This window comes from Micropterus salmoides, unplaced genomic scaffold (genome assembly GCF_014851395.1).
Source record: "Micropterus salmoides isolate LMB-PRFRI ecotype aquatic unplaced genomic scaffold, ASM1485139v1 Ms_hic_scaffold_1, whole genome shotgun sequence".
NCBI lineage: Eukaryota > Metazoa > Chordata > Actinopteri > Centrarchiformes > Centrarchidae > Micropterus > Micropterus salmoides.
The window spans coordinates 58,206,714-58,227,533 of record NW_024040040.1 but is presented as its reverse complement, the minus strand read 5'-3'; the positions used below and the strand labels follow the sequence as shown (position 1 = coordinate 58,227,533).

The 20,820-nt window shown below is 42.9% G+C and overlaps 1 protein-coding gene across 1 annotated transcript; it reads left to right on the top strand.

Moving 5' to 3' along the window:
- Positions 1-10,576: 10,576 nt before the first annotated feature.
- Positions 10,577-20,281, top strand: saraf (store-operated calcium entry-associated regulatory factor). Its single transcript, XM_038733267.1, has 7 exons — positions 10,577-10,816; positions 14,510-14,688; positions 15,643-15,841; positions 15,930-16,205; positions 16,381-16,531; positions 16,617-16,714; positions 19,815-20,281. The coding sequence occupies exons 1-7, from the start codon at positions 10,750-10,752 to the stop codon at positions 19,838-19,840; spliced, it is 996 nt and encodes a 331-aa protein (XP_038589195.1). The 5' UTR covers positions 10,577-10,749; the 3' UTR covers positions 19,841-20,281.
- The last annotated feature ends 539 nt before the right edge of the window (positions 20,282-20,820 follow it).

Here is a 20,820-nt window from a genome sequence, read left to right as displayed (position 1 = left end):
CCATTACTACAGCTGTATGAACCCAAAGTAAATTATTAAATAGCAATAAACGGATCAAACTGATGCCGAAATAACTACAATATGATGCAGTTTTGTTAAACATATGAATTCATGCTTTGTCAGGTCTGTCAGCAAGACAGCAGGACAACAACTTCTAAAATGTTTGTTTTCTGAATGGAGTGGAGATAAATCAACGTTGAAATCCCAAAAACTAAAGTAAAAAGCAAATTTAACCGACTTCGGGTGTTTATTTGTCCGATGGTTGCAGCGCTGTTCCCTGCTCCTCTTCTCCAAGTTTAGCAGCTCTCAGCCGGCCAGCAGATTTTCAATCGCCCGCTCTGCCCGGCCCTCTCCACACAACGCTGTGAAGCCTCAGTGATGTACGGACAATCTCAACACTGATTGGCTATCGCGACTCAGTGTCATGCGACTTCTTTGCTTGAGTTGAAAATATTCAACTCACGCGAATTCCTTCGTGTTGCCTTCACGTCACCGGGCCCTGCCCCCTTCACATCGCTTCATGCCGCCCGACAGGAAATACGCGTCTTTGCATTGACTTTGTATGTAAACTCACCGCCCCGAACGCTCGCTTCGCTTTTGGTCTGAAAGCACCATAACTGAAATCTCTCTGGAACAAACGACGGGGGTTCTCTTTCTTGGTCAGGGATAAAAGAGGGAGAAATGATGATGACACACATGTATAGTTTATGTATAACCTGAAAATATTTATTCAGCGATCGGTGGGAAAAGGTCATCTGTACGGAATGTTGTGTACAGAACATGGTTTTGTCTACGTTAGCTCACAACGATGTTTATCGGTTTGATGCTCTGACTTAATGAGGCGTGACAGCGTGAGGCGTGACAGTTTTTTAATGAGGCATGACAGTGCGCCTGCGCAAGCTTGGAGAATGACGTATGACTTACGAAATTACTATAGTCATATGTCACAACCCCGTTTTAACAACTAAGCAACTTTTGCAACTTTGAGCACAAAATCAAGTTATTTTTCAAAAAATATTTGGCGAACTATGTGAGTAATCAACATTGTAAGACTCAGGAAAAAATGAAATATCATAGAAATGTAAAAATACACTGGTGACGACTGACAAGGGTTGCCCTAACCGGGCTATGTGGAAATCCTTTGGGGTTGACCACAATAAAACATCAGTGCCACATCCAGCAGCACCAGATAGGCAGCTCTATTTTATGCCTGATGTCCCCCATCTGATCAAAAATCTAAAAAGTGTTCTTGTCCAGGGACAGGTGTTCTTAATTCCTGAAGATATTGTGAGCAAGGAGAACCTCCCCTCCAATAAGGTTTCAGTTGAACCGATTAAAGACCTACTGGCCTTTCAAGATGGGATGGCATTAAAAATAGCTCCCCATCTCTCAGCTGCAGCCATCACCCCAAGTCACTTTGAGAAGATGAAGGGTGGTCCAGCTTTGAACCTATACAGGAAGGCAACAAGCGCTGGGCTGAAATACCGTCCTCTATCCAACCTCACTACAGCGTGGTTCCTTGAGCAGGTTGATTATTGGTTAGATCTGATGTCATCTCGCCATCCAGTTACAGCCCTGAGCAGGCTGAAGATGGAGGAGTACCAAAAGGCCATCACCTTCCTCCAGGATATCATCCATCTGTTCCGGAGGATAAAAATTGGTCAAAAGGGACATGTGAACCCTGTTCAAACAGGGGTGATAATGGCAACAACATCATTTTTGGCCATACAGGAGGAGACAGGTTTGTGTTAACATCCAGATTCACTCAAGACTGCCTGGAAAACACATTTTGCTGTGTCAGCTCTAAAAATCCTGATCCAACTCCAGTGGAGTTCCATCATGCACTGAGAATAATATCTGTGGGGCAGTTCCTCACCTCCATCAGGTCTGGTTACCAGGAAGATGACAGCACCTTTATGGCCAACTTCTTGGACACAGTGGAGCATAAAATCACTCCATCAGTCAAAGTGGAACAGCTGATGGCAGTGAACAGAGCAGCACCTGACCTTACAAAAACTGAGAAATGTAATTCTTTTTCATCTCGCAGGCTACATCTTCCACAAAGTCATCAGGTCTGGCAGCATCTGTGAAAAATGCAAAATTGCAACAGAGCACAAATATGACAGTCCTGCTGGAGAAAACAGCATCTCTAAACTTCAAAGAGTTCAAAGCAGGTGCTCTTTGTCGTCCCTCCCAAGAAGCCTATGACTTCATTCACCAAATTGAGGAACTATTTAGGGCCAGGACTGATTTATCCCTCTTGGAGCTCCCCAACGCAGTGGGTGTCTTGGAGAAAGAAGCTCAGGCACTCTCCAGCAGACTTCCATCATGCTGTGGAGTACAAAAAAAGATTTATACGGCTGTGGTTGAGAATAGAAGCAACAAAAATATGACAAAAAAACAACACTTAAAAGATGGTCATGAGCCAATCCAAAAAAGTGAAAAAGAACAACAGTAGCTAAGCTTCAACATGTGGAAACCCCCAAACAGCTCCAAAGGTACTGTCAAGCCGCTTGATTGTTGCAATGGAAACATCTGGAATAACCATTACTCCTACCAGCAGCCAGCCAACATGCAGCAACCAGCCAAAACACTGCTTCTCCACCTACCAGCAACCAGCCAAAATACTGTTTATCCACCTGCCAGCAGCCAGTCAACATCCGGCACCTAGCCAACAACACTACTCCACCAACTACTAATAACCAGCCAACATCTAGCAACCAGCCAACAGTACTGCTCCTCCACCTGCCAACCAGCCAACATCCAGCACCTAGCCAACACCACTACTCCTCCACCTACCAGAAACCAGCCAAAATACTGCTTATCCACCTACCAGCAGCCAGTCAACATCCAGCAACCAGTCAAAATACTGCTTATCCACCTACCAACAACCAGCCAACCAGTAAGATTCCTTATATATTATATATTAAAATAGGCACTTAAAATGATTTCAACACCACTACTCCTCCACCTACCAGCAACCAGCCAAAATACTGCTTATCCACCTACCAACAACCAGCCAACCAGTAAGATTCCTTATATATATATTAAAATAGGCACTTATAATGATTTCAACATCACTACTCCTCCGCCACGCAGAGCCTACTGCCCTAATATAATAAATGTTTACTATTAAGATTGCTTTTATAATAGGTTTTTCATTTATTTCTCAAAATCTAAACCTAATTAACCTTTCCTTTTAACATTACCTGTTTCAGTCTCTGGTCCCTTGTACCTCCTCCTCCTCCTCAAAAAAAGTAATTAGGCTCGCTTTGAAGTCTGTTATTCATACACTTGCCACTAACGTATTTAACTCAATAAGTGTTGCAGGTCTGCTAAGTACGGCATGGCTTTCTTATTAACAATTCAATTCAATTTTATTTATATAGCGCCAAATCATAACAACAGTTATCTCACAGTGCTTTTCATAAAAGAGCAGGTCTAGACCGTACTCTGTGATGTTATTTACAGAAGCCCAATAGTTCCCACCAAGAGCAAGCACTAGGTGACAGAGGCAAGGAAAAACTTCCTTTTAAGAGGCAGAAACCTCGAGCAGAACCATGGCTCAGGGTGGGCGGCCATCTGCCTCGACCGGTTGGGGGTGAAGGAGAGAGAGAGAGAGAGAGAGAAAGAGGGAGAGAGGGCTGTGGGGGGAGAGGGGAGCGGCTAACACAATATCCACACAGAGGTACAGACAGTAAAAGTAATAGTGGTACAGAGAATTATAGTAATGTTAATGATATAATAACAATAGGACTAGTAACAATAATTGTAGCAGAGGGTGTTGAGCTGGAACACGGAGGCAGCAGGTGACTCGCACACAGATTCAGACTCAAGGTACAAGGTACAATGTTATTTATTAGTCATTTCGTTTTGTTATGCAGCCTTGTGCTATACAAATGTTATACAAGTGCTACACAAATTTGTAGACCCTTCATGTTATACACACAACATATAATTAAGTGTAGGCCTATATTAAAATATGGTAACACATAAAATAAAACAATATATACAGTGAGACTATATACATACACACATACACGTATACACCCCAAACATTCCACAGTGCTTTTTTTGAATTTGCATCTGGGGTGAATGGAAAGAGCAACAACTAGATGATAATAAGAAAGTTTCATCTTCATCAACAAACAGTCTGACATTTGGGAAACAGAGTCCATATTGACTGCGTTTGTGTACCAAACATCACTGATGTAAAACACATATCCCGTCTCTCTCTCCTCTCTAAGCGCCTGGTCTGGTTGTTTGGGCTGGATCGTGGTCTGGTGCTCTTTAATCCAAAAACCCTGTCTTCATCTGCCAATGACTGTGTTAATGTCAGAGGTAACATGTAAGGTAAGAAAGCCAGAAAAAGCAGATAAAAAACAAAATTGTAGCAAAGTTTGAAGGAGCTACTGGCTGCTGCTTCTACGAGTTCTAGCAAAACTCCACAGCTCCAGAGCCAGAAACACCTGCAGGAAGTGATAGGAGGAGAGAGGAGAGGGACGAGAAAGCACAAGACTACCAGAAAGGGGAGAAGTTGTGTTAGTAACATGCAATAATGGGATGAGGTTGCATACAGAGGGATAGAAAGTAGAGGAGAGAGGAGCTCAGTGCATCATAGGAAATCCCCCAGCAGTCTAGGCCTATAGCAGCATAACTAAGGGATGGTTCAGGACTCACCAGAGCCAGCCCTAACTATAAGCTTTATCAAAGAGGAAAGTCTTAAGCCTACTCTTAAATGTGGAGATGGTGTCTGCCTCCTGAACCCAAACTGGAACCTGGTTCCACAGGAGAGGAGCTTGATAGCTGAACGCTCTGGCTCCTAGTCTACTTTTAGAGACTCTAGGAACCACCATTACTAGCTGCAGCACCAACTATAGCCTACTGAAGGCTAGTCGCAATTAAACGTACTCGTTGTGTGAACATTATAATATAATATATATAATAAGACAGCAAGCAATCCTTCGGCACCTCCGTTTGAGGAGAAAACAATGTATGTGGAAATGTGCTTCTATAGTGGCCGTCTGTTTGAAAAGATGAGCTGTCATGGGAGATTTATAATGTTGTCCTCATTTCAATGCATTTCTCCGTGCATTTGCTAGTTTCCGGTTTACACGTCAACCGCCAAACTTCCTGTAAATAGTCTGAAAGTCCGAACCATCCAAAAATGCTTTCACACCAGAAACGAACTGAACCATGTGTGATTCAGACTACCTCTTTTCATCGGATCAAATTTCGTTTGTTTGGTTCGGACCGTGGTCCGGGGGAGGTTTACGTCACATATTGGAAAAATAATGGAAAGAATCATAACAGAAAGATTATCATTTTACATGGTAAGCAGAGGAATTTTATCACCTCATCAGAGCGGATTTAGGAGGGGTAGAGGAACTATGGATCTTGTTATGCGTTGTAAGTTACAAGTAAAGCACAAGTTAATAAAGAATCTGTAATGGCAGTGTTCTTTGACCTAGAAAAGGCATAAGATATTGTTTGGAAGGAGGGATTAATGATAAAATTAAATATGATATGAATAACAGGTAGGACATCTAAATGGATTAAGGAATTGTTTTTTGATAGATTTATAAAAGTCAAAATTGGGACAGCTGTATCAGGAAGCTATATGGTAGAAAATGGTACTCCTCAGGGCAGTGCCACTAGCCCTATACTCTTTACCATTATGATCAATGATGTTTTTTCTCAAGTTCAGGGTCATATTAGACAGTCACTGTTTACTGATGATGGAGCATTGTGGAAAAGGGGAAAGCACATTAATTATTATGGGGGAAATACAAGAGGCAATTAATGTGATGGAAAGATGGTCATTTGCATGGGGATTCAAGTTTGCAATTGGAAAAACTAAGACAATAGTGTTCACTAAAAAGAGAGAGGTTGATGCACAGATAAAGATGTTTGGGCAAGTAAAAGCCTTTAGATTTCTGGGTATGTGGTTTGATGATAAGTTAACGTGGAATGAACATATCAGTAAGATAAACAGCAAGTGTAAAAATATACTGAATGTGATGTTTAACAGAGTCAGAATGGGGCTGCTATTAACAATGTGTACATAACTCTGATTAGACCAGTATTAGATTATGGGTTAATTGCTTATGGATTGGCATCAAAAACTTAATTAAAGTTGGAGGTGGAGCAAGCTCAAGCCTTGAGACTCTATTGTGGGGCTGTAAACCACTCCTGTGTCTGCTCTTCAGGTTGAGGTGGGGAAATGCCGCTGCATATTAGATATAAACAGTTAATGATGCACTACTGGGTAAATCTGCAAGGGCATTCTGAGTATTGACATCCAACAACAAGGGTACTTCTCCCATGTTGTGAGAGTGAAAGGGCCAAACGTGGGTGTTCTGCATGGAAATGTGAGGAAATAGCTGGAGACATGACATTAAGTCAATTTTTATTGCCAAGTAGTGTTTTACACATATGAGGAATTTGCTGCTGTGATAAGGTGCTACACGTAGACAAACATACAGTCAACATAAATAAATGTAGAAATATATAAATATGGAATGGAAGAACAACGTTGCAGATATATACATGTGCATTATTCTTGATGTGTGCCGTGCAGAAGTAACGCAACGGAAAAGAATATTGTGTACATATAAATAAACTGACAACATAAAAATATACAACAAAGATCAACAATCAACAACAAATATGTGCGACGTGCCAGGTCTGTGCCCGACACGATATGAAACAATATTTACATGTGCAGAGACATTTTTATAATTTGCAAGGGGGGAGTGTCAGTGGGGGACCCGGGCCTTGTTAATGAGGCTAGCTGCAGACGCGAAGAAAAAAAAGAAAAGAAAGTTTTTGTGGCGAGAGGTTTTGGTCCTGATGGACCGCAGCCTTCTGCCAGAGCGGAGAGTCTGGGTCAGGGTGACAGGTCTGTTGTCGTTTAGTCCAGTGGTCCTTGGTTTCTTGGGGATAGTGGATGCTTTGAAGCAGGCTGGCACATGGCACATGGTGTTAAAAATGTCTGTGAAGACTGGAGACAGCTGATCAGCACTGTGCTTCAGGGTGGATGGGGAGACAAAGTCCGGCCCACCTGCTTTGCGGGATTTCTGCCTCCTGAAAAGACCGTTGACTTCCCTCTCTGTGATGAAGAGAGATGGGGAGGGGGTGGAGCTGGCCAGCTCTGAGTAGGGAGGGGAAGATGTGATGGACTGAGGCTGAACCTGAGTGGAGGAGTCACGGGGGATGGTGTCAGATTGACTCTCAAAGCGGCAGTAGAACTGGTTCAGCTCATTTGCCAGGTGAGAATTGTTTCTGGAGTGGAGGACTTTGGGTTTATAGTTTGTGATCTGTCTGAACCCCCTCCAGACAGAAGTGGCGTTGTTTGCAGAGAACTGGTTCTTTAGTCTCTCTGAGTACAGCCATTTAGCTTCTCGCACTTCCCTGCTAAACCTGTACTTTAACGCCCTGCACCTGGCCCTGTCACCAACCCTTAAATGCCTCCTTTTCCAACCTTAGCTGTCTCAGTTTAGCTGTAAACCAGGGTTTGTCATTGTTATAACTCTCCCTGGTCTGTGTTGGAATGCTGCTGTCCTCACAGAAGCTAATGTAGGACGTCACAGCCTCTGTAAACTCATCCAGACTGTTGGTAGCATTCTTGAAAACATCCCAGTCAGTGCAGTCCAAACATGCCTGGAGGTCCTCAACAGCTTCACTAGTCCACTTATTTGATGTTGTCACTATAGTTATCCAACAAACTTGTTGGATAGTTATCCAACAAACTTGTTGGATAACTATGACCTGGATGACTGAGAATCTTCATAGACATGTTGTCACTATAGGTTTACAGAGCTTTAGTTTTTACCTGTAAACGGTAATCAGATGGACCGTCACGTGATCAGTGTGACGGCGTGATAGGCACTGCTAACTGTGGTGTACCAGTGATCCAAAGTGTTCCCCTCTCTGGTTGGACACGTTATAAACTGTCTGTATTTGGGGAGTTCTTGGCTGAGATTTCCCCTGTTAAAGTCACAGAGAACAATAACAAGGGAGTCCGGGTTTGTCAGCTCCACACACAGTATCCGGTCGACCAGCATGCTCTGTGCGTCCTGAACGTTGGTGTGCGGCGAGATGTAAACACCGACCAGAGTTAATGAAGCAAACTCACGTGGGGAGTAAAACGGTTTACAGTTAATGATAAGAAATTCCAGATCAGGAGAACAGTGCTGCTGAATCACTGTCACGTTGGTACACCAGCCGTTGTTAATATAAAAACAGATACCTCAACCTTTTGTTTTGCCGGAGAGTTCTGTACAGTTGGAAGCCAGCCAGCTGCAGCGCGGATGTTAAACTCAGATAAAACTGAACTTATTGTTCTGGGGCCCAGGCACCTCTGTGACGCCTTATCTAAAGATATTGTTATAGGGTTGTGTGGTGTGGGGACAGAGAGGACCCAAAAGCAGCACTCTGAGGGAAGGAGGTTTATTGAGGGATAAAGGGGTAGAGGGACTGGAGGGGAGGGAGAGGTGGATGTTGGGGAAACACAGGCACAGGGAACCAGGAAGACTGGGGGCCAGGGAGCCGGGGAACACTGGGACCAAGGAAGCAAGGAGCGGTGGGGGAACAGGGAGGACGCCGTGGGGGTAGTCTGAGGAGGAGAGGGCCGGTGGATGAGCCCAGCCGACTGAACGGAGGACGAGGGTGAGTGTACCTGGGAGGGAAACAGACAGAGAGACAGGGTTAGGGGTGACGGCGATAAAGCACAGGGAAAAAGTGAAAAAACAAGGAACATGAAAAGCCTGAACATGGAGGTGGCACCGGGTATGCAGCAACGACGATCAAGCGAGGATGGTGTGGAGAACCGGGGTTGAAATACAGGCAGGCATGAGGTGATTACTGGCAGGTGTGGCAGGCTGACGAGGTGGCTGATGAGGTGCAAGTAGTTGGCTGGGCTCAGGAGCAGAGGGAGAGAGAGAGAGAGAGAGAACTGAAGAAGTCCTTTGGATAAGGGTCGAAACGTCTTCCAGTAGCTTCAACCAAGTCCAGTTGCCCTTCATTTTAACCTTCGTTGGATAACTATGACCTGGATGACTGAGAATCTTCATAGACAGAGAGAGAGAGAGAGAGAGAGAGCTTGGCAGACGAACGTAGGGGGCAGGAAGTTGCACTGGGGTCCGGCTGGTGGGGGTCCAGGGTCCTAAACCAAACAGGGAATACAGGGAGGGCTTCAGGACTGGGAAGGGTTAGGAGAACGGGCAGGGCTGAACAGAAAACATAGGGCAAGACAGGGTGCCAGAGGGTAGAGTTGGGGGACCAGGGAGTTCAGACTGACATCCCGAGGGCGGAGCAGGGGGACCAGGGGGTTCGGGCGGATGTCCCGAGGGCGGAGCAGAGGGACCAGGGGGTTCGGGCGGACGTGGGGAGCCATGGAGTTCAGGGGGGCTGCCCGAGGACAGAGCAGGGGAGCCAGGGAGGTCCGGCGGGCAGCCCAAGGACTGAGCTGTGCAGCCCGAGGACAGAAACACCCTCTGCTACAATTATTGTTACTAGTCCTATTGTTATTATCTTTAACATTATGATTATTATCATTAACACTATAAATATCTGTACCATTATTCATTCAGTCTATAGCAACATCACCTTTACTGTCTGTACCTCTGTGTGTATATTGTGTAGGCTGCCTCCCCCCTCTCTCTCTCCTTCCATCCCTCTCTCTCTGTCTTTCTGTCCCTCTCTTGCCCTCTCACTCTCAATTTTCAATTCAATTCAAATTAGCATTATTGGCATGAATGTATAGCAACAATGTTGCCAAAGCTACAAATAAAGCTCTCTCTCTCTCTCCCTCACCCCTAACCAGTGGAGGCAGATGGCCGCCCACCCTGAGCCATGGTTCTGCTTGAAATTTCTGCCTCTTAAAGGAAGTTTTTCCTTGCCTCTGTTGCCTAGTGCTTGCTCTTGGTGGGAATTGTTGAGTTTCTGTAAATATCATCACAGAGTACAGTCGAGACCTGCTCTTTATGAAAAGCGCTCTGAGATAACTGTTAACTGTGATTTGGCGCTATAAAAATTAAATTTAATTGATTTGAATCAAAGGAATAATCAAACCAAGCATCATTAACGAGTGGCAGAACAGCTGGGACACAGGAAAGACAGGGAGACACAACAATGAATATGAGAACATCATGACAAGGCTGAAGGTAGGGCAAAATAGACTTTATAAAACCCTGCACTTAGTAAACAACCACCCTTGAGGATTATGTGAACACTGTCAACTAGAGGAATCAGTAGAATATGTCATTCTTCACTGTCTAAAATTTATCCAGAACGAGAAACATTAAGGAGGGAAATCAGAATGCTCAGAAAGAATTGAAGAATTGTTGAGGAAGGGAAACTATTTCATTAGCTATTTTAAAGAAACTGGATTGATCAATAGAGTTTACTACGCAGTGAAGTAATTAATTAATTAATTTTTGTTCTCCAACATAATAGGTGGCGGTAATACACCTTAACGCTGGTTGCCACCCGCCAGATAAAGAAGAAGAAGAAGAAGAAGTAGTGAGCCAGAGCGGAGTGAGCCATTACACTGCAGTTGTGGACGTCCTCCATTGGTTGGCGTGAGGAAAAACAGATGACGAAACACGGAAGTTAACATGTGTTACTATTCCAGTCGGGTTTAATGTAACGCAGAGTGAGCCGATTCCATTTTAACAACAACTTTGAAGTAATTGTTGAGAGAAACAACCACTGTCGGAATCTCTTGAGGGATTAAACGGCAAGGAAATGAAACGGTTTATTACCGTTGTGTTGCAGTTTTTCTTGGTGGGGCACACCAAAAGTTGGGATAGCGGTAGGTTTTGCTTCCTTGTGCTAGTTAACATTTTAATTTTTTTGTTGGCAGCCGCCATGTTTAGGAAACGGGCAAGCTCACATTATGATTACAGTATCGGTGAGGAGCGGTAGCCAAACTTCCGCTCACTGCCCTCCAACTTCCTATGCGAGTATTGAAACAAATTAAATATATGTAATACTATCATTGCTTTTAAAATTTTTAATACAGCCTGCTTATTCAGACTCTGCAGGAATATCCATATGTCACATGGAGCTGCTAAAACTAATATTTAGCTACGTAGTTAATCTTGTTCTAGCTAGCACTGAGGGCTTAGTATACTACTACCAATAAGAAAGTATCATACATATCTTACCAATTCCATCTTACTATTTTTATCTTATGTATTTAAAGTATGATGTATTTATTTATTTTTATTTACTTGTGATAAGTGATGAGAGGCCTGTAGCTTCTACAAAGCCAGGTAATGGGCTTTTTCTTTGTGACGTCAGGTGTAGCCTCCAGATTAACCTGTACTATGAAAGGTGGACAGGTTTTACCTGATGTGTGCAGTCGTGATGATGCACACTGCTCTCTATCTCTGAAATGCTCTGAGCTGATCCCCGTTTCAAAAAGCGGGATTAGTGAAAATTCTGAGTATTTTGAGCCTGAGATGAGGGAAACACCGGGTTTTCTGTTTCAGAGAGCGAGATCAGATAAACCCTAGATCAGTAACTCCAGCAACTGATGCTGTAAACCTAATCTCCTCCCGAGGAGACACTAATGATGAAAAGTTGTGCTATCTGTGAGTTTTTGTCATCCGAATTTTAAGCGTACTTTTGTCGCTAAAAAGACAAAAAAAAGAAATTGTGTTTCCATCAGCTGGTTTGGAGCGAATAAACCAGGCTACGGCAAGCATAGTTACGTTAGTAGCTGATGTTACACATGGCTGTAATAAACAAGATGTATGGGTTCCAAACCAGAAACTAAACCAGTCACATGAACCTGATGGCCATTGAGCTTAGAAAAATGGAGAGAGGTCCAGCAGAAACGGCTGATCTGTCGTGAGTTACAAGTTCGCTACGTCAGAACTTATTCGGAAAAAGTGTTTCCATCTCCCATTTAGCACACTAACTCTTTTTTGACAAAGACAAAAACCACCTCAAGTGAACGTAAAAACTTGTTTGCGAAATTAAAGATTTTATTAGCCTTTGCCTTTCCATCAACCTTTTCTAATGCGATACTTCAAAATGCTCATTAAAAAACGTTGATGGAAACACGGCTATTGATGATGCTCTGTTGTGAAGCTTGTGAGTTTTCGTGTAACAGCTTGTCTGTGGCATGGCGGCTTAGTTCGATGCATCACCATTAAACAGGAAGTAGTAGTATCTCTACCAAATTTCACATGTTTGATAAGGTTCACAACCTGAACACATCTAAAAGGCAAAATTCACAAGTACTCTTAGCGCTACCTACTGGCATCAGATAGTGGAACTTCAACGAAGCAGCCCCCACGCCACATTTCACCTAGATGTACGAAATTTCTCGAGCACTTGTATCATCTCTTGCCATTTTGAATTAAATGGTCATTTTTGATATTTTACATGGTCTGAACTTTAACAAACTAGACCGTACTCTGTGATGTTATTTACAGAAGCCCAACAATTCGAAGCGCTTGACCAAATGCTGAGTTGGTCAGAATCCCACCATGACTCATTCACCCAGAACACAGTGGTGATAACAGTGGCAATCAGGGACAATCTTAAGTCGTGTTTTTACAAAAGTATAGGGGACTTTTAATTCCCCAGATCTCTTTTCAAGGAACTGAAAAGTTCCTTCAGCCCACTATTGTGTGCGTTTCTACCGTGGTGAAAAGACCTCCTAAGATTAGGCAAAATAACCAGCTGATGTAGGCTGTAGGCCTATACCGTACAAAGCGATGTACAGGCAAAATTATTAGTAACCACGATACATGAGAAAAATTTATAAATCAACATCAGATTTGATTGGAATATAATGAAAAACTATAGGCTGTGCTGGACCAGTGAAACAGCTTGTTTGTGTGTAGGAGTTGCCTATAATAAAGAGACACGTGAAGTTTAATAACAAACTGGATAAAGCCATCAGGTTCTTAAAAGAACTCTGGCACAGAGAAAGCAATACAAAAATAAAATTGCGACAGTTTGGAAGGTTATTAGAACATTTCCAGCCGACAGGAGCTGCACATTAGCTGTGACACTCATGTCTGTGGAACGTGATTTTTAATGAGCCTAATTACATGTTGTAATGTATAGTTACAACAACTTCGGACCCAGTATTTAGCATAATTCCATCAACTGTAAGCTGTAAAAACACACTGCTGCACGCTAGCTGCTATTTCAGAGCAATACATTTTATGCCGACATACGATCTCAGGTGATATCGGCAAGACTTGTGTGGATATTTGACTGTTCATTGTGATCTATTGGTTTGCAAACAACGGTGGAAAGGACTGCTTCAGTTCTGACTGACTGGCAGGGAAACTCAGCTATTTAACCTCAGTGGGGTCGTTGGCCCGGGTCATCGATACCGCTGGTTCGTTAGTGTTCCTTGTTGCTGTGACTGTCGTTACAGTTGTTAGGACTACCCGAGGCCAAGACTGAACGACCATCGTTGGCATCTTCACCTGAGGCCAATAGGTTATGTTTGTTGAGTTTCCTGGGAAGTGATGAAAGGACAGCATTGTAAGTGAGGACCACCAGGTGCACATCTTAGACAGAGAAGATGGATGGTTTGAAAGAGGTGTCAAGGAAGCCATCTACATCCGGGTTGAGAAGCCGTCATTGAACAGGGGAGGGGGTCTACGCCACCACTTATCCCCCACTTACAATACACTGAGGTTAAATAGCTGAGTTTCCCAACCAGTCAGTCAGAATTGAAGATGTCCCTTGGATGAGAAATGAAACGTCTTCCAGTATCTTCAACCAAGTCCAGTTGCCCTTGACTTTAACCTTCGTTGGATCAAAGCAACTATTTATATTCCACACCTGTTAACTTAGACGTTCACACAGTCTGAGGTTTTTAGTGTTCATGCATGTGGCAGCTGGATAATGTTTTAATTTCTTCCTGTCTGTCTGATATTATAGTTTGCACTGTTTATAAAATATGCCGCACTGCTGTCAGACTTGGGCATCTTTGCAATTGGTCATCTGCTGCAAACAGCGGCCCTTTCACGTTGGATGGCTGGATTAACGGGTTGATAACTAGCGTTGTGTGGCTGCTGAGCCTGATGGCGATTGTTAGTCAATCGGAAAAATATTTTGATGTAAAGGGCATTTTATGACCAACATTTAAACGTTCACACATTTGTTTAACAGCTACATTTATGAGCGGGACACATACAGTACTTGGATCTGAACAGAGGGATTTTCTTCAGGAGATGGGCCAACAAGTTGGATGTGTTCCGCTTTGCATCCACATTTTTAGATGTTGGATTGCCATCTTCCAGAACATCACGTTCATTTCTGGATACAGAAAGTAATCCCAACCTGGGGATTTAACTTTATTTTGTGTGGGAATTGAGATCTGTTGAGTTGCCTCTCTCTGACATTTCTCTACTCTGCTGGTTGCTGAGTCTGACAGTGCAGTCCAACAGGAAAGTACATGTGCATGTGTGAGTGAGAATCATTTATATTTTTAGTATATATATTTAATTTTTTTACCCCACCCCTGTAGACAGTGTGCTGCTGCGGGACGTCCAGGTGTTGAGTCTGTACAGGGATCGCTACACCACAGCGAGGCGCTCTAGCCCCGTACTGCAGCTCCAGTGTGTAGGAGGCTCAGCTGGCTGCCAGACCTACGTCCCAGAGGTGGTCCAGTGCCAGAACAAAGGTTGGGATGGAGTGGATGTACAGGTGAGGATGGAGGTAACGGTGGGCAGCTAGGACAGGACAGGGTTGATCTGAGCAGAGCTGCAGGTTTTGATTCATTTGCACATTATTTTCTTGATGAATCATTTTCTCTACAAAATATCACAACATAGTGATAAATGACCGTCACAACTTCGCAGAGTCCTCGCTCACTTTATCTGACATCTGTCTGAAACCCAAAAACCTACATTTTACAGTCACACAAGACGAAGAAAACCTTAAAGATTCACTTTTTAGAAGCACCTGTGTTTTAGTCTTTTTGCTTAAAAATGACTTAAATAATTGATTGATTATCAAAATAGTTGACTGTTATTTTTTGCCAATCAGTAAATCGATCTTTTTGTTTCTAGTCCTGAGTAATACTGGTTGTATGATTGGTCAATGGACCTGTCCTGATGGTCCAACTTTGTGGTAAATGTCACACCCACCACAGAATCTTGAGGTCCCAGGTAGCAGTACCTCTATCTTTGTCATGCATTCAGGCTGATGTATTGGTATCAGCACATGTCAGCCTGCAAGTAACAGGAGTTTTGAGGTCATGTAGAAACATTAGAGTCTGTCCAGCAGAGAGCACTGAGACTGTAAAGTGTCTGCCTAGTCACAACTCTATAAATATTCCAACATCTTTTTCCAACAAACACAATTGGCTGTGTTTGCTGGTGGGGAACCAGTGAAGGATCTTGTTCTTGTTGCTGTACTAGTCACTTCAATTGCAGAGCGGGACTCACATCAGTCATAGCAGCCTGCTGCTGTTGCTAGTTTGGACTTTACTCTTTTTTTTTTTTTTTTCTCAGTGCCTCAAGGTGTGGCTCTATTGACTGTACCATGCATGTTATTCAAAATAAGCTAGCTCTCATCCCTGATGTGTTTGAACAAGCAAATAAGGTTTGGAATGATAGGATCTCCACCGGTTGTGATATTCCTATGTCCCCCTCACAGTGGGAGTGTAAGACTGATATGGATAACGCGTACCGATTTGGTCGCATTGAGGTGAGCTGTGAGGGCTACAGCCACCCTGCTGACGCCTACATACTAAAGGGCTCCTGTGGGCTGGAGTACACACTGGAACTGACTGAAGAGGGCCGGAGAAGGACTCAAGGCAGCTGGGGTTCCCAAGGTGGATTCAAGGGATTTGGAGGTAGGAGGATGGAAATGTGTGGAAATGTCTGTTCTTCACACGAGAACAAGATATTTGTATAATGTCTTTTTCTGTTTGTTCGTCTCAGGCTTTGCATCCAGTTTCTTCAGCAGTTTCTCTGGAAACAAGAATCAACATCACCAGCAGAGCCGTCAGAGCTCGTTCCCATCAGGCAGCGAGGACTCTGGAGGCCTGCTGGTGCTCGCTGTACTACTGCTTCTAGCCTATGGTGTCTACAAGCTGTTCTTCAGTGGGAACACGGCCCAGTGGGGGCAGGAGGGCGGACACACTGGTTACCCAAGAGATAATCCCCATGGCTCCAATGCAGGACCCCCACCCCCAGGATTTAAACCTGACTTCACAGGTAGCTCATGCAGAATGCAGAGTGGTCAGAGCAACATTAGATTCTCCCTGGAAACACATCCTCCGAGAGATACCTCTCTTTGTTATGGAGGATGTCATGTTCCTTTCTCTTGTAGAAATAGTTGAAGGATGAATACCCTGCTGAAGCCTCTGATCTGTTCTTGGTTTGTGTTTAGGCTACCCTGGTGCCAATCCAGGCTACGGTTTCCACAGTGATTACACACATGGACAACAGTACCCACGAGGCCGAGCTGCGCCCGGTGCAGGTGGAGGCTTCTGGACTGGCATGGGGACAGGAGGTGTGCTGGGATATCTTTTTGGCCAGAGGTTAGTAAAGAGATGAAGAGAGATACTTAGATAATCCCTTGCTGTTCCATTCAGAGCCCTCAGGTTCATTGTGTTTGTTTTGCAGAAGCCAGTCCTACAACTACAACTCCTCCACTTACACTGACAGCAGACCCACTCCTGCTGGAGGCTCATCCTCTTCCTCTGGGACACGCACTGCTTCAGGTAGGAGACACTTCATCGACCTTTCACCACCGCTCACACCCAGCAGTTAACTGATTGGATATCGATGAAGGGTGGATATTTATAGAACGATGAGAGGATGTTGATGGTTGTTAATGGGGCGATATGAAAGTATGTACTGTACCGAGACCAAACAAATGTGTCAACTGAATTTTGATTGTGTATGCCATATAAGTACATACACTGTCACTTTAGTCATATCACTCACCCCTTATTTTGGGCTGTTTCACATTGACAAGATGTAAACTACTTTTGGCTAAAACCATGTGCACTGAAAAGTTGAAAATTTACATGAGATTAGTCAATTGCACAAAATATCTCTGTGTGGAGTGGATGCTGAGCAGGGGGCCACACTAGGAGACCTCCTTTCACTACAGTGTGGATATGATGACATGATTATTGGCTCGCCAATGTCAATGAAAGAAAACCCCGTAACACAATGCTGGATGTACAACCAATCATCCACAAACTACACACAAACGCGTATGGAGACACATTGCATTCACAAAAGCAACAAGTAGACGTCTTATCAAGGGGCTTTATCTCTAGTTCTCTAATTACACGAGAACAGGTGTTCAGTGTATTCTGTGGTCTGATATACTGCAACCTTTTTTTCATACTTTATTCCATGCTTTATTCTAGGGGTCGAAACGGAATGTGGACAAAAATAAATAATAATAAATAAAATCAAGAAAGATGGACAAAGCAGTAGGCTGTTTTTGTGGAGTTTAATAGAAAAGCTACCTGTCTGATATGCAACAAATCAGTTACTGTTTTAAAGGAATATAATATCAAGCGTCTGGACTAAACAAGGAGTGCAACGAGAAGTAGGTACCAGGGAGATGACCACGCAGAGAGGAATTATATCTTAGCAAAGTCTTTTTCATAAAGCCAAGAAGGATGCTGAAACTGTAGTTGAAGCAAGTTATGTGGTGAGTGAATTAATCACCACTGAAGGCCACAACTCGTCTTTTTTCCGCATTTTCCACCAGCGATCTGTTATCACGGCGCTTGGGGGCTTGTTAATGACGCAGCCTATCAAACCACCGAAACTAACACCTGCACCCTGTATTCAGCACTTTACCTGGTCTGTGCTTGTAAAACATCCACCGCAACTTGTATCGTCATTGCCTAACAAGTTTTTAACCGAGTGAAGTCTGTGCGAGGTAACACATGCACATACAAGACCACCGCTATTCCCCCCCGCCCCGTGCGCGTACCCGATGCCATTGTCCATCCCGATGTTTCAATGTAGACATTGTCCTTATTGACTTGCAGTGTAACAGTGAACTAAAAACCACATTCAGGGAGGCACGGGGGAAAAGCAGATCTGATTGGACAGTTTCTGACACTTCCTGTATATCCATCCTTCCCAGAACTGTTCAAGTGTTCAGTCAGTTAATGTGCCTTTTAGGAAGCAAAGACTGTGTCAGATTGTTTTCTCAACTATGCTAAGCTATACTAAGTGAAAAGTACAGGGCCAGGCTCACTAACTGATGCCCATCTTGAAGCTGTAGCTACTCAGGGTTTCAACTGCAACCTCCATCAGAGCAAATGTGTTTCAATTGTGTGCGAAGGAGCTCAAAGTAGGCCTATGATCCAACAAAGTATTCAGGGATTGCATTTGTTAGTTCATTGTTAAACTGAAGTATAAAACTGATGTTTGCATTCTCTTTGTTAAGTATGATGCACAGTTTGCAAGATTTGAGTTCATTTGTGGCTGAGTGTGTACTTCACCAATGTGATTTACTTAAGTACATTCCTCAGTTACATGTACTTGAGAATGGACTACATTTGAGTTGAGTACCAGGCAGCTTTAATTTACAATTTATTTCAGAAAAACACATGAAAATGTTCCAAATTGTTTGTAATGGTACTACAATAAGTACATTTTGAGAATATTGCGCTTTCATGGAGTAATTTAATGCTGCCAATGTACCAAAGTGGCTTCAGTGATTTGAGTTTGAGACCCCTGCTTTATTCTTTTGGATGCATTTCTGTGCTGGTTTAGCTGCTCCTGAACCAACCAAGCAGCAGGGCGTGCCGGACATCATCATCATCTGTCAACAGGAACCACACATACATAACAACATTACATCATCAGGACATCCGAGCTTTTCACATTTCACATGTCACATTTCGTCAGCCGACCAATCCCAGCCTGAATGGGGCGGAATGTTAAAAAAGGTTTCATGTGCCACAGCAGACTTTGCAGGGTTAGCACTTTTAGAGGATTTAATTCATGAAACAAGCCACAAAAATGAATCTGCTTTGGAACTGGAATTAATATTATAACGAATAAAGTAACATTATATAATCAATATGTTCAAATTATACTAACAGGAGAACATCACATTTTTATTTAATGTTATAATAATAAACTAATACACTCATTTCTACTAGTTCCCCCTCCAGGTTGTGGATAGAGCCTCCTCAGGGGACAGATGTAGATTTAACCAGAGCCACGGTGCCATTGTGCGAATATGTGCTCCTTCTAGCAACCTCCCTCTGAGAGCAACACATTCTCTTTGTTCTGTTTTAAGGAAGTTATTGTTATAAATATTGTTTAGTAATCCTGTTTCCATGAAGTGTTGTGGGTTGGGTGCAGGGGTGGAAATTAACTTTTTGGCTCACCTGCCAATGGGACTAGTAGTAAAAGAAAATCCTCCGGCCAAAATAATAACTTTTTATGTCATGTATACATTTGTTTCAGTACTTTTAATTGATACAATAAAGTATTCTGTTGAATACAAACTTAAAGAATATGCCAGATTAAAAGTTTAAGAAAAATTATTTTATTATGTAAATTTACTCAAGACATAAGAGTAAATTGTTTTATAAAGTGTGTGTGTGTGTGTGTGTGTGTGTGTGTTAAAAAATAAAAATATATAAAAATATTTAACTAAATAAATGAAACAGTAACGTGTGTGTGTATATTAATAGACAAACATTTAAAAAATAATTGATTAAAAAAAAAAAATCAGTATCAAATGTAAAAACAAAACAATTACAATTACTTCCTTAGCAGTGACATGCTGTATGTACAGCTGGCAGTTTGTATGACAGTTTGTTTGTTTGTCAGGTTTTGGAGGAACCAAGAGAAGATAAGCTGTGGAGGTGGACAGATTCTCTACAATGGACGACTCTGGCAAATGAAACTGGTGCGGTGAGAACAGATGAGCTGCCGGCGTAAGCACCATAAGAGGAGATGAACTTGTCCAAAAGAAATGCTACTTGCTACTCAGCTCTCTGTTCCTCTAGAGGTGTCTTTGATGTCAGCTACTCACAGTGAACATGTAGTTTGCAACTTTTGCATTCACAAAAAAAAGACAGATGTGCATAAAATAATCTCTTGTCCGGCTCTGTGCTGCATCATAGTAACTGCAGTGAACAGAGCCATGACTGAAATGATTTTGGTAAATCAGTGAAGTCAGGGAAACACATGGTTTTTGTACATGAGTCTCATCAGTGCTATATTTGCCCTTACCTGCTGTCCCTCATACCTTTTGCATTATATTTCAGTGAATAAACTCTGTTTACATGTGTGTGGCATGGTGAACCTTATTATGTGTTATAGAAACTTTAAGAATTTAAATATAAATAAGGACAGCTGCATCTCTTTTTGCTCATGTCAATGAGTAATAGTCTCTCTTTTTCTTTTCCTTTTTTCCTCCAACACGACTCTTCTTTGGCCTCTTCACAGCCTCTGCCATGAAAACAGAGCTAGCTTCTTCCAAGGAACTGACTGAATTGTACATTCTATACTTTCTGCTTGTTATATCTAGCTTGCTAAAGTGTTGTGTTTTTTCGTAGTATAAAATTGCAATTTCTTGCCATCTATAATAGCAACATCAGTTGTCAACTTTGTCAACGTTGATGAGTAAAATAATAGGTTTCTGCCAGAATGTTCAAGTGTTTGCTGGTCACACTAAAGGTGTAGAGGAAGGAGAGAAGGGAGGGGAAAAAAGATTTTCCCAGGTGGTTTCCTATCCAGGTAGCAACCAGGCCAGACCCTGCTGAGCATTGGGGTCATTTACACCGAGGACGCTGGGGACATGTCCCCACCACTTTCTGAAATGACTGATTTT

Excerpts from the sequence above, each read along its gene's own strand:
- saraf (XM_038733267.1), top strand. The coding sequence starts at position 10,750 with ATGAAACGGTTTATTACCGTTGTGTTGCAGTTTTTCTTGGTGGGGCAC. Across the intron at positions 10,817-14,509 it reads CACCAAAAGTTGGGATAGCG|ACAGTGTGCTGCTGCGGGAC; the intron begins GTAGGTTTTGCT and ends CCACCCCTGTAG. Across the intron at positions 15,842-15,929 it reads TGGATTCAAGGGATTTGGAG|GCTTTGCATCCAGTTTCTTC; the intron begins GTAGGAGGATGG and ends TGTTCGTCTCAG.